This window comes from Neolamprologus multifasciatus, chromosome 10 (genome assembly GCF_963576455.1).
Source record: "Neolamprologus multifasciatus chromosome 10, fNeoMul1.2, whole genome shotgun sequence".
In the NCBI taxonomy this organism is placed as follows: Eukaryota; Metazoa; Chordata; class Actinopteri; order Cichliformes; family Cichlidae; genus Neolamprologus; species Neolamprologus multifasciatus.
Window position 1 is genome coordinate 2,151,306 of NC_140448.1, and position 12,146 is coordinate 2,163,451.

General features: G+C 40.4%; 1 protein-coding gene across 1 annotated transcript; it reads left to right on the forward strand.

Annotated features, from left to right (window-relative positions):
* Nucleotides 1-1,619: 1,619 nt before the first annotated feature.
* On the forward strand, nucleotides 1,620-9,163 carry msantd2 (Myb/SANT DNA binding domain containing 2). Its single transcript, XM_085175378.1, has 4 exons — nucleotides 1,620-2,197; nucleotides 4,906-5,161; nucleotides 5,252-5,315; nucleotides 5,438-9,163. Exons 1-4 carry the CDS (start codon nucleotides 1,766-1,768, stop codon nucleotides 6,351-6,353), a joined length of 1,668 nt encoding a protein of 555 aa, XP_085031504.1. The 5' UTR covers nucleotides 1,620-1,765; the 3' UTR covers nucleotides 6,354-9,163.
* The last annotated feature ends 2,983 nt before the right edge of the window (nucleotides 9,164-12,146 follow it).

The following is a 12,146-nucleotide window of genomic DNA, read 5'->3' on the forward strand; positions in this document are numbered from 1 at the left end:
CACTTGTTCTGCTGCATTTTTGGAACAGATCGCAGGGTTCATTTTTATATACTCTACAACTGCCATGAGGATGAGCCGTTTTTTTTGTTGTTGTTTGTTTTTCCTTTTGCTCTGTACAAGTTCTCTGTTTGTCTGTTTGGCAGCATTTTTAAATTTCTCTTTGTATTTTTTCTTTCTTTTACTAGTGAAGAGATGTAGCGTGAACAGTTATACAGTCTAAATATCCCATATGGGTCGTGTGAAATGGTATTTTCAGTTGAAGTAAAGAACGTTGAATATTTCTAAGTGTGCTGTTTTGAACCAGGATGTCACAGTATGATCAGTGCTGTAATTTTTGACAGTCACTGTATCAATGTTATTTTTCAGTCTCTTGAATAAAGTTTTTGACCTGCAAGTGCTAATTTCTTTAGTTATTGGGGTAAAATGGGTAATGTTAATAGGAAGGTGTTTGCCAAATCAGTAACCTAATTTAATGTTAATGGAAACTAACATTACCTCAAATTGTTTAGTTATAATTGTTGTTTAACAGAATCTTGACGTCAGAGTCCTTAAATAGAATGTTTTGTATTGTCCTGTAACATTTTTAAAAGAGTCTAATTTCTTTGCTGTGATTGATTCCAGAGAACACGGAAGAACTGACATTATTTAACTGTTGATTTATATAGATTCAGTGGAGGAGTAATGTCAGTTTAATTCTTTACCTACTGTCAATGCAGTGAAATTAGACATTTTGTTTTTAAAGGTTACTGGTGGATGCCAGCAACCATCTTGGAAGAGAACAATACAATCTGTTATAAGGCCTCCATTTGAAAATTGTGTATTTGATACTAGAATATAATAGCAAAATGTAATTTGAAGATAACATGTAGTATTTAAGTGACCAAGTAGTATTGGGTAAAAGTTATTGAATGGTGTTGGGATAAAGTGAAAAAATTGTGAAGGATTAAAATATTCCATGAGCTCAAATTACTTCATCAAAACATGTTTAAGTCACATTTTATCAACACAAATTGCACAGGTTTATTGAACATGAATAAATTGTGTTAATTTAACTCAATTGTTTAAGTTGCTGCCAAAGCAAAACATCTGTGTGCAACAAATGTCCACCATTGAATTAAGTAAATCCAACAACATATTTTTTTCAGTGTATGATTGTTAGGTTTTTCCTCTGTATGTATTATCATAGGGTCAACCTTACAAGATAAAGTGCCTTGAGGCGACTGTTGTTGTGATTTTGAATTGAATCGAATTGAATTGAACTGAACTGGTCTCATATTTCACTATTATTATGCAACGGTGGTTCAGGGGGTTGGGCGCCTCATCTGTAACTAGAAGGTTGCCGGTTCGATCCCCCTCTGTCCTGGTCGTTGTGTCCTTGGGCAAGACACTTTATCCTACTGGCGTCGATGGCGCGATATGGCAGTCACTTCTGTCAGTCTGCCCCAGGGCAGCTGTGGTTACAACTGTAGCTGCCTCCACCAGTGTGTGAATGTGAGAGTGAATGAATAGTGGAATTGTAAAGTGCTATATAAATGCAATCCTTTTTTTTTTCATCTTTCCATCAAATGTGGATATTTTGCTTGTAAATCCTGCTGGATATCCTTTTTAATTAATTGTTCTTCATCAGTGAGATAGCAACACAAATACAATAACTGAGTGCCAGGAGAAACTGGTTTAGACTACATAATCCCTCCAGGATCCACGCCGTGCTTTTTTCCAAGCCGGACGTCACTTTCCCTCCCCTCCCCTTAGCAACAGAGGCAACATGGCGGCGTCCAGTAACACAGAGCATTCTCCAGAGATATCGACGCCGTTAAAGGTACCGAAAACCGAGGTGCCATCCCCTGAATCGGAGGATTTGAGTGACAGTAATCAATATCACTCTAATCCCTCGACGCCAAACCGCTTCTCGCCTTTGAACGTGAGCTCGGGGGCTGCGGGCCGGAACACGGCCTCATCCTCCTCCAACAGCTTCACGGCTTGCCGAGGGATGTCGTGGACGCCCTCCGAGACAAACGCCCTCATCGCGGTGTGGGGTAACGAGAGGCTGACGGAGGCGAGGATGCAGCAGCTGGAGGTCGCCGGCACCGTGTTCTCTGGTAAGGCCCCCGGTCCTGCCATGTACGAACGGGTGTCCAGAGCCTTGTCGGAGCTGGGATACGAGAGGACCCCGTCCCAGTGCAGGGAGAGGATGAAGGTAAATGAGCTTCAGAGAATGCAACAATAGCTTTAACATCACATACTAACCCTCCATCACCAGCACCTGGACCTGTAGCTGTGACACTGAGGTGGAGCTGCTACCTGTTAATCTACAGTGTGGCTCACACGCAGATAAACAAGTTCAATCATATTTTAACGTGTTGTTTCTGCTAAACACAAGTGCGCTCTGTGGACATGGCTGCCCTCATCCCGCCTCCCTCACATGTACAGGAGGCTTATTGCGGCTGTCATGCCTGTTATTGTGCGTCTTCTGTTTATAACCACTTCAATTATCAGAGATGATATCCTTTATTAGAGTGAAGTCAGTTCCCTTTGATTTATTCATCTGACTTCCTGTAACAGACACACAGATGAATGTTTCACACAAGTCATTAGAAAGGTCCTTAACACTTTATAATGATCATCACTCATATATGTTAAATAGAAACTCAGTCAAGTGTTATATTACTGTTAACAAACCATAAAGTGATAATAATATTTTCCAGTTGTTATTAATGTTGCAATTTATATTGATTCATGTCATTAGTTTATTCAATCACATTATATTTGCACCATCTGCTGCACCATTATTAAATGTTATTGTTGTGTCATTACTGAGATTAACATACTGGACAAGCTGCCGCTGGCTCTGCTTTAAACTGCTCTGAGATCAGCTTCCATCTATGCTTTGTGTGGCTACCATTAGGAAGTAAACAAGCCCTCCTCATCGTCACAGATGGGCTTATTCTTGTTAAGCACCTTGGCCAAAAGTAACTAGACAGGAAGTCAGCTCCTGCCATGCTCAGTTTAATAAAACAGCGGTTCACTTGTGGCCATTCCAGGCTCCAGTTGCCTAAGTGACCCTCTAATGTATTTTCTAGCAGGTCATATGTCAATCAACGGTATTCTTCACTCTCACTGGTTGTCTCTTCAGTCGCTCGCCTGAAAGTTGAACATGGGTCCCACCAACTTTGCATCACATGCAGTTATTTCATCCATGGAGACTTGAAGTCGCCAAATATCATTCACTTTCTAGAGTCTCTGATTACCCACCTAACTGTGAATCATGCGTATGGAAATTAATGCTGTTCTCAGATTAGTTGTTCTAGGGTACTTACATTCAGTCAGACTCATTCAAACAAAAGTACATTTCTATTTTTGGAAAGCTGCAGGGAACTCTAGTTTTCTGGACAGGTTTTTGTCCATGTTAACATGGCCTGTGGAAACACTCTAGTACAGGGGTGTCAAACTCAAATACACAGTGGGCCAAAATTCAAAACTGGAACAAAGTCGCGGGCTAACGTTAATATTTATTGAAATATATTTATTCCTCCAGATATAAGAATGAATCTTTTCTTATGGACTCAAACACATTTTGCTGAAAAACTGAATATGGAACAAGCAAAGCTTAATACTAAACAATATATATATTAGCTGTATAATACCAGTAGGCCAGCTCTAATAGTAATTTGGTATGGCTTCGCGGGCCAAATGTAATTAGGGCCAGAGTTTCACACCTATGCTCTAGTAGAACCCAATGGATTTATCAGCAGGTAGATGTTAACAGCAAATGTTTTTATAATTATTATTATTTCTTGAAACAGCAAATGTTAGCTGTTTGCTAATATTTGCAGTCTTTAAAAAGGCAAAAAAAAAAAAAAGTCAATTTAAAAAGAAAAGAGACGAGAGACACGTCCTTTAAATCTGATCGTTGGTGTTGTATAGTTTGTCCACCAGATGGCACTGTAGAACTTCCCTGTTTGTAAACACCTACTTGGAAGACAGCCAGCTGTTTGGAACAGGGCAGAGTGTAAATGAGTAAACAAATGATTCCGCATAACAAAGTCAGTTTATGTTTTGTGTGTATGAAAGAAGAAAATATATGGTATATATATACCGGCGTATTGGATTTTTAAATAATGAAATTGTATTGTTTTTTTTTTAAATCCTAAAACATTCGAGTGCTACAGTGCAATCGTAATCGCAGGGTTTTTTGTTTTTCACAGATACATTTAAAGCGCTAACCTTTTTGTCCGTTCGCATACACAGTGATTTTGATTTGTTGACGTAAACACATACATCACATTGGTATGCGATAAAAACCTGATAAAGTGGATGCAGGCAGTGTCGTTCAAATTTCGACATAATCTCCATTTGAAAGGTGGTGCTGGATTTTTTTCTTTTTGGTTTCATTTCAGTTCAAAATGTTGATGTTTCATCATCAAAAGTGCTGTTTTGCATTGTTTTGTTTTTGTTCTTGTTTCGACATATGATAAGGTCTGTCTCTGCCTTGGAGACCGATGAGGGCCTACCGTGTTGTGGCTGGATTAGGCATCTTGCTGAGGGTAGGAGAGGCAGGTGGTGAAGGAGGCAGCTAGGTATGAGCTGCACCTTTCAGGGCCAGGCATAGGTGTAACCAGCACCACAGCATTTGTCATCACAGTGTTGTGAATTAACTTAAAGAGCAGTAAAAAGTGTGATTTCTTAAATAAACGTGTACTTATTGTTCTGTGCATTTAACCAAACTAGATTATTCATCACCCTTAAAGCAACAGGTGGTGTTTTAAGAATGCATTTAGGAGAAATAATTGCTACACAGATACAAAAAACTTACCTACTGACTTGGTCAGCTTTTGGTAACAATGTAAAGAAGTGTAAAGATGTTTTTAATTGTGAAAGATGTGTTCATCCTCCTTTTACAAACAGACGCTGCGGCGCTGCTACAGCCGTGTGAAGGAGCACGGCATCGGTAAAAGGAAGAGCAGCTACACTATCGAGCAGCTGGAGAAGGTGTTCGGTCAGGGAGGCTGGGACTCCCAGAGCTGTGCCCCTGTGCTCATCAACAGCAGTGGGCTGTATCAGGAGATGGAGTCTGATGGTAGCACTCTGGAAGACTTCTCACAGGAGGACTGGTGCAACCAGGTGCTGGACTCTGCATTCCAGGAGGGAGACATGGAGACCGGTGAGTTTGGTGTTAGCTAGCGGATGACATCCAAAAAATATACGACACAGCAGGTGGTTTTGAACTCAGATTTGTGCTTTTTCCTACCAGAAGAAATCCAGTTGCCTAAACACAGAGTCCTACAGATCCAAGCGGAGCTGTCAGAACAAACACAGTAAGTCAACGGGAATCAAGATTTATCCATCTTTGTAAATGCAACTCAGATTATGTTGGTGTTTATAAAATCTGCATAACCTCTCAAAAGCTGACATCACTGCTTTTTGATATTACACACAGAAAAAGGGACACAATGCAGACGGTGATCCATATTCTTGAGTCTGTGCAGCTGAAGTGGGAGCACTTTCAGACGTGGACTGAGTTTTCCCGGCTACACCTCTCCAACAAGCTGGCCATCTTTGCTGTGGGGTACAACACGCGCTGGCGTGAGCACGTGCGTTACCACTATGCTGAAATCAGCTCACAGGTGCCGCTTGGTAAACGACTGCGTGAGTACTTCAACCCGGAGAAGCCTGAAGGCCGCATCATCATGACCAAAGTTCAGAAGATGAACTGGAAGAATGTCTACTACAAGTTTTTGGACATTACCATCAGCGAGGCGCGTTGCCTTGAGCTGCACATGGAGGTGGACTGGGTCCGTGTGTCCCAGTCAAAGGTGACGAGCTGCAGCAGAGGCACATCCCACTACCTCCTTCCTGGGGACATTCCCAAGACGTATGGACTATACGCTATTGGCTACGAGGCAGCGTCGCCCTCTCATGGCACTGCTCAGACCTCTTCCCCAGGTGACAGTGAAGACCACAGCTTACCTCAGAGTGGGTTAGAGAATGGGGCTCAGTTTCATGGAGAAGGAGTAGATCGTGGTGACAGGACTGGGGCTAAAGTCACTTACTGCTACCTGGGCATAGCTGAGGACAGGACCATACAGCAGTGTCTCTTTCAGCACTTTCAGGGCTCTGGCAAACACTATGTCCATGGTGAGCCCTCCGCCGTGACGCGGTTCCTGCAGGTGAACTGTCACGACGCTGGAACGAGTCAGACGGACGAGGCAGGTGAAGACTCACCTGAGCGTTGTGCCATTTACATCAAATTTATTGAGGTGGAGCTGGACTTCCTCTCTGCAGGCTCCCTGGTGGAGTGCCTGGAAACTGCTGTTGGCTATTCCTTAAAATATAACAACAAAGAAACGTTGTAACCACTCCTCACTGTTTCAGATTTGTACTGTTATAACTAACTTATACAGCCAACACAGCAGCAGGAAAGGTGTCTGTAATAGAGCATGGATGTGGACGTTTTATGATTATTGGCGGATTTTCAAACTATGATCTAGTGAATTGTCTGAAAATTGTGAAAGGTGACCAGGGAGATAAAATGTTGTGTTTTTTTAAAGGGGACCTGTTCTGCTCTGACTGTAGGACCAGAGCAGCTCTTCAAAAAGAGGCTTGATCTTATACTGGTCCTTGGTGCAGCTCATCCACTGTCAGAAACAAACTGCTTTAATTAGGGATGCAACGATACCAATTTTTTCAAACCGATACGATACCGATACTTGGATCTGAGTACTTGCCGATACAGAGTACAAAAACCGATACTTCTACCACACACACAAATACAATTAATTGGAAGACAGGTTTTATTATATTCCTTGCCAATAAAAAATAAAATCTTAATAAAAATGACCACAAAAATTACAAGTGAAAAATAAGCACTTCTGTTAAATTATTGCAGAGTCTCCACATTGTAATTTTACAAAATATCACTGAACTATTGGCACTGTCTGGGCGGTTGGGAATTTCATATCGCAGCTCGAGTATCCTGAGAAGACAGTGCAATCCTATGTTTTCCACGAGCGACAAAATGAGTCAGAGCCTCTGCTATTTTAACTGCCAGTGGATTTTCTCTTGACATTTTTCATCGCTTTTCCAAAACCTGAGTTAAGGTTGGCTGTTCCGGTCCACACTGCTGACATTTTGTTTAGCCTAGCTACAGCAGCCTCCAGTTTCTCTTTTTTATCTGGAGCCGCCAGTCTCACTCGTCTAACCCTGTGCCTGTTTAGTGCGGGATGTCCCCCTAGTGGCCAATCTAAAAAACTACAACAGAAATGACATGCCACCCTCTGATTAATGAAATAAGTTAGTATCGGTTCTTGGTATCGGTTAACTTTTACGAGTATGAGTACACACATAATTTAACAGTATCGGCCCCGATACCCGATACCAGTATCGGTATCGGTGCATCCCTAGCTTTAATTCCTCATACCTTCATCTTACTTTCTCCTGATTGGCCGCCCCTCACAAACAAAAAGTGTGGCACTTCTGTTCTCTCAGCCCACGATGCCCAAATGAAACATTTCCACTCTTACTGGCATCTCTGTGAGGCTGATTATTTAGAGCAGTTTGGTTGACAGCGACTACTTGCACATGTCACGAATACAACGGTCTACATTTATTTATTTTGTTTGACAAATAATTGCCACAAATGATCATACCTGAAAAAGTTTAATGTGTTTGAAAGCAGAAGTCACAATTATTGTGTATCACTAAAATATGTGCAGGTGATTTTCTGCAGATGAGTCAGATTTTCTTGTTCGTTTGTGTTTCAGTTGCCTCAAGTTGAAATTTTTTTTTATCAAGTCTAAAAGGAACAGTATACAATACAGGAAACATAATGTACAGACACCTAACCTGTTACAGGGAAAAACAATACAAGAAGTGTGTGTACTGTTTTTTTTTAGGCTGAGGTGCACTATTTAAGGATCTGCTGCTTTTCCAGTGTAGATACATATTGCCTCATCAGGGAGTGTTTGGTTGGCAAGGTGACTATTGCAGTATGCATCTGTCTACCTCAGTAGGATGTAGCAAAAATGGCAGCAAAAGGACCATAGTGTGTATTTATTCTGAAACTGCCTTTTATTTGACTGTCACAGTGTGGACACGAAAGTGTCTCAGAGTGATTATTGGTGGAGTTATGCCTTAATTTTGCACATGTAAGAGGGCTGCAGGTCGGGATGCTTCGGTTAAAATTTCAGGTTTACTCACGAAGAGTAAATATTAGCAAGATAATCCATCAGTGCACCCTTACCATTCCAAACAATATGCTCTAATAGCACTAAATATTTTTTGACTGATGAATCCAAAAAATTGGCTTTTAAAAAATCAAAAATCTTACATGTAAATTTGACTGATTTCCATTAGAGGTCTTCTCACCAGGCATGTTTGCTACCAAGTTTATTTGATATTATTGACAGTAGAACAAAGACTGAACCACTGATTAATGTGTTGTCTCTTTGCCTCATAAATATTTTTCTTGATTGTAATGTTTAGAAATTAAAGACGCCATTGGAAAAGCAGTAGTAAAATATATAAATTCCCCAATATCGTTCTTTAACTGAACTGCCCCTACTGACTGAACTAAGCAGCAGATGCATCATACACCATTTTAACAGGAGTGTAAGACACTGCGCAGTACCTGGAGCATCTCTGTCTGCAGCCATATCCTTGTGGATAATTAGACACTCTTCAGATCATACTGAGAAGTTATTAGCACCTCCCACATTCTGCTTTTTGCAAAGCTAAATGGTGCCTGTGTTTGTGAAGTGTGCTCGCTTGCAGGTTTAAACCAGGCACAGCTATAAGACTATAAGCTGAAGAGAGTAACTGATCCTTGACCAATAATCCTTTCTGAACAGGATTTCTGAGGGTATGTGCAATGTGCCAGGAAAGGACTGTGTAGAAAAGAAACAACAGCTAATTCCATTGTGAACTGATGTAAATGAAATGTAATATTCATTTATATATATATAAAGAAAATTCTGGCTTTAGCAAACTTGCAGTGTTCATTTGTTTGGGTATACAGTATATAAAGATGAATATGATATTTTCTATTTTATTGGTTGACACCATGTCCTGTATGTGATTGTTTCAAAGTCACTGTCTTGTATGTTTACATGTTTGAAAAACAATAAAGTGGACACTCACTGTCATTTGCCACACAGTGAAAATTGAAGGTTTTGCTGGTGTGTGTGTGTGTGTTGAGCTTTAGGTCAGTACCTTGCGTACACCACACATATGCTATTAGAAGAAAAATACTGGTGCTGCTACTGGTGATTCATATTTGAAGAGTTCTGCAGGTATAAAGTGTATGTAAAGACAAAGAATGACACGGCAATGAGCTCATGCATAAATCTCAAGTATGTTTTCAATGAATAAACAGGGTGAGAGTCTGTCACAGCAATAACATGAACAGATAAACAGAATCACTAGTTGACCTAAACCAGCTGTAGGTGGAAGCTGAAGCACACAGACACAACTAATCCGGAGAACATACATGGGTTCAAACCAAGGGCCTTCTTTCTGCAAGGCAGCAGTGCAACCACTGCAACCTGGGCATCCCTGGACAACTTTCCTTCAGGATGAACTGGAGAAACCTCTCAGTGCACTTTTTGTTCATCAGGTCAGTGTATTTTGCAATGGAAGGGAAAGTGAAAGCAGTTAGGCATGCTCAGACTAAACATGTCATTCCCCCATGAGGCCAGCAGATGGCCATAGCAAGCTACCACTGCAACCTACAACACAGTGTAGGGTACACCTGATGGTAATTTTGCATCCCTGAGAATTGACATGAAGTGTAGTCTGCTTACAAACAGTATAAACATGTGATGACATAAAATTAGTGACACAGGTGTGGACTAAAATACTGAAGGAGACCAAACAACAACTGACACTGTACACTATACTTGACGTGTATGCAAAGGGACAATGCCACTGACCTTTTGGAAAGCCGCATTTGAAACTAGGACAAATATCTAGAGATTGTTCAGTGTCCAAATATCTGAAACAATATTGAAATCAGAACAGTGTTTCATGTTCAAATAATAATAAAGTTGTTGGGGGTTTTTTTATTATCTTTTTAATCTTTTTATGATTTGTGCAGAAAGGCTCTAAATCATCCAGGCCATGACTATGTTTTGACCTGTTACATGACCAAAAACAAACAACATCGCCACCTTTATAGTTATAAAGCATTACGCTTGAGATGTGAGTAATGTTCCTCTTGAACATGAATCTAGTATTCTTTCTCTTTCTGGTTCTTTCCATGGATAGCTGCTAAATGTACTGTTAGGTATTAGATAGGAATATTTACCCTGTAAAGCCTGAACCATGAAATAATTTAAATAATAATAATCTATTAAACCTTCGGCCATTTATTTTTTTAATTAATTAAATATTAATTTGCATATACAAGTTTGTATCATAATTGTTACACTCTTCCTTTTTTGCCATTTATTGCTTAAAATGTATTGTGCAATTTATTTAGACCAAAAAAAGTATCAAAAGTCAAACTTTACAAAACTGTATGTATCAAATCTATTAAACTTAAGAGGTCAGATCACTGCAGAATGTATTTGTATCTAAATATACTGTATATAATAAACCATTACAGTGTGATTATGTATGAACACATAAAAGATGTTTTTGTGTGTGTGTGTTCTTCAGGTTCTCTGCAGCACATTCAGTTGAGCAGCTCTTTGCTCCTATTACCAAAGAACAAAACAGAAAATTTGTTCCAAATACTTCCAAACAAATACATACAAAACCTTGACGACATTGGTATAAATCAGTTTTTATGTGCTTGCTGTTTTATTTCTTTGGGTTTGATTAAGTGTGGAGGGGATTGAGATATGTACAGGATATGTTTTGATGGGCTTAAAGAAAAACTAAACTGATAACAGGAGGAAGGAAATTTCTTTCATGTCTCGTTATAGGTCGTTAATTGGAGTGAGCAATATGTTCGGCCTCCAGGTGTCAGGTTTGTTTACCGTTTGACCAGCTCCTTGTAGCCTGGCCAAGAATGCAGCATGAGCCTCACTGATTTTTGCTCCTTAATAAAAAACAGCATGTTTTGACAGATTTTGCCTGAATGCTGTGGATTTGAGCTGGAGGCCCAGATGCAGTTTACAACAACACAACAAAATCTCATCCCCGCAAAATTTGTACACTGCTTCTTTAGATTTAATCACGTGAGCAACCCCTGTTCACCTCTCATAATTGAGCAGTCTGCCTGCATTAGCCTCACCCTTGTTGCTGAGGCAACTGGACAACCTCAGGAAATGAAATAAAGGGGTCTGACCACCTCGGAGAGGACAGGTCGGTCTTTCTTTTTGCAACAGGATGGTGAGCTCACCTTGGGAATTCACGTCAAGCCGTGTCGAGTCTGTTTCTCTGCTCTCAGAACCATGCCTCTTCACACATGATAGAACAGGAACTGAAGACTGGAGATTTTAAAGTGGAGGTGAGGGAAAAGGATGGAGCTTTAGATGTGGGGGGTTGAAAACAGGCTGATTGTTAGAAAAGCTTGAGCTGTGGTGTTTAAAATAAGCAGTTTAAAACTGTTTATGTTCCTATTTGTATTTTTTAAATGAAAATTCAAGGACTCAGTAGTGAAGGAAGTAATGCAGTTTTTTGTTTATTTGATTTTTTTTATTACATATGAAATCATAGCGTGCCATTAGCGTCTCCAAGCAGTATGGTCATCGTGCTGTCCAGCAAATTCAGACATTGTTGGATGTCTGTATTTGTGACGTTCACTGGCTGGTTCTGGGAAGTTGCTGTGGTCTGCTCTTAGGTCCATCAGCCACTGGCGTTGATGGTGTGACACGTCTTTCTCCCAGATGTTCTTCTTGTATTGCTCATTTCATGTCTGTGTGGGTCTGCCATTGTGCTTCTCTGGTATATCTCTTCAGCCTAGTGGCCAGAGCTGTGAGCCCCGTGCCTGACCGTCTCTCCAGTCTCAGTTTTAGATATAATGTTGTACCTTGTTTTCATCCAATACCTGTCTGTCATAACGCCCAGCTGCCCTCAGTTACCAAACTAACATCTTTAGGAGCTTCCCAGAATTTGGTTTCCAGCCTTTTTCCCTATGCTTCCGCACACATCCTTGATTTTATACCCATGTGCTCTAAGATCACAGTCACAGTGCCATACTGGTT

Bases quoted from the DNA above. Each gene is read 5' to 3' on its own strand.
- msantd2 (XM_085175378.1), top strand. From the start codon at position 1,766: ATGGCGGCGTCCAGTAACACAGAGCATTCTCCAGAGATATCGACGCCG. The intron at 5,162-5,251 runs GTGAGTTTGGTG...TTTTCCTACCAG, and splicing joins GGAGGGAGACATGGAGACCG to AAGAAATCCAGTTGCCTAAA. The intron at 5,316-5,437 runs GTAAGTCAACGG...TATTACACACAG, and splicing joins GAGCTGTCAGAACAAACACA to AAAAAGGGACACAATGCAGA.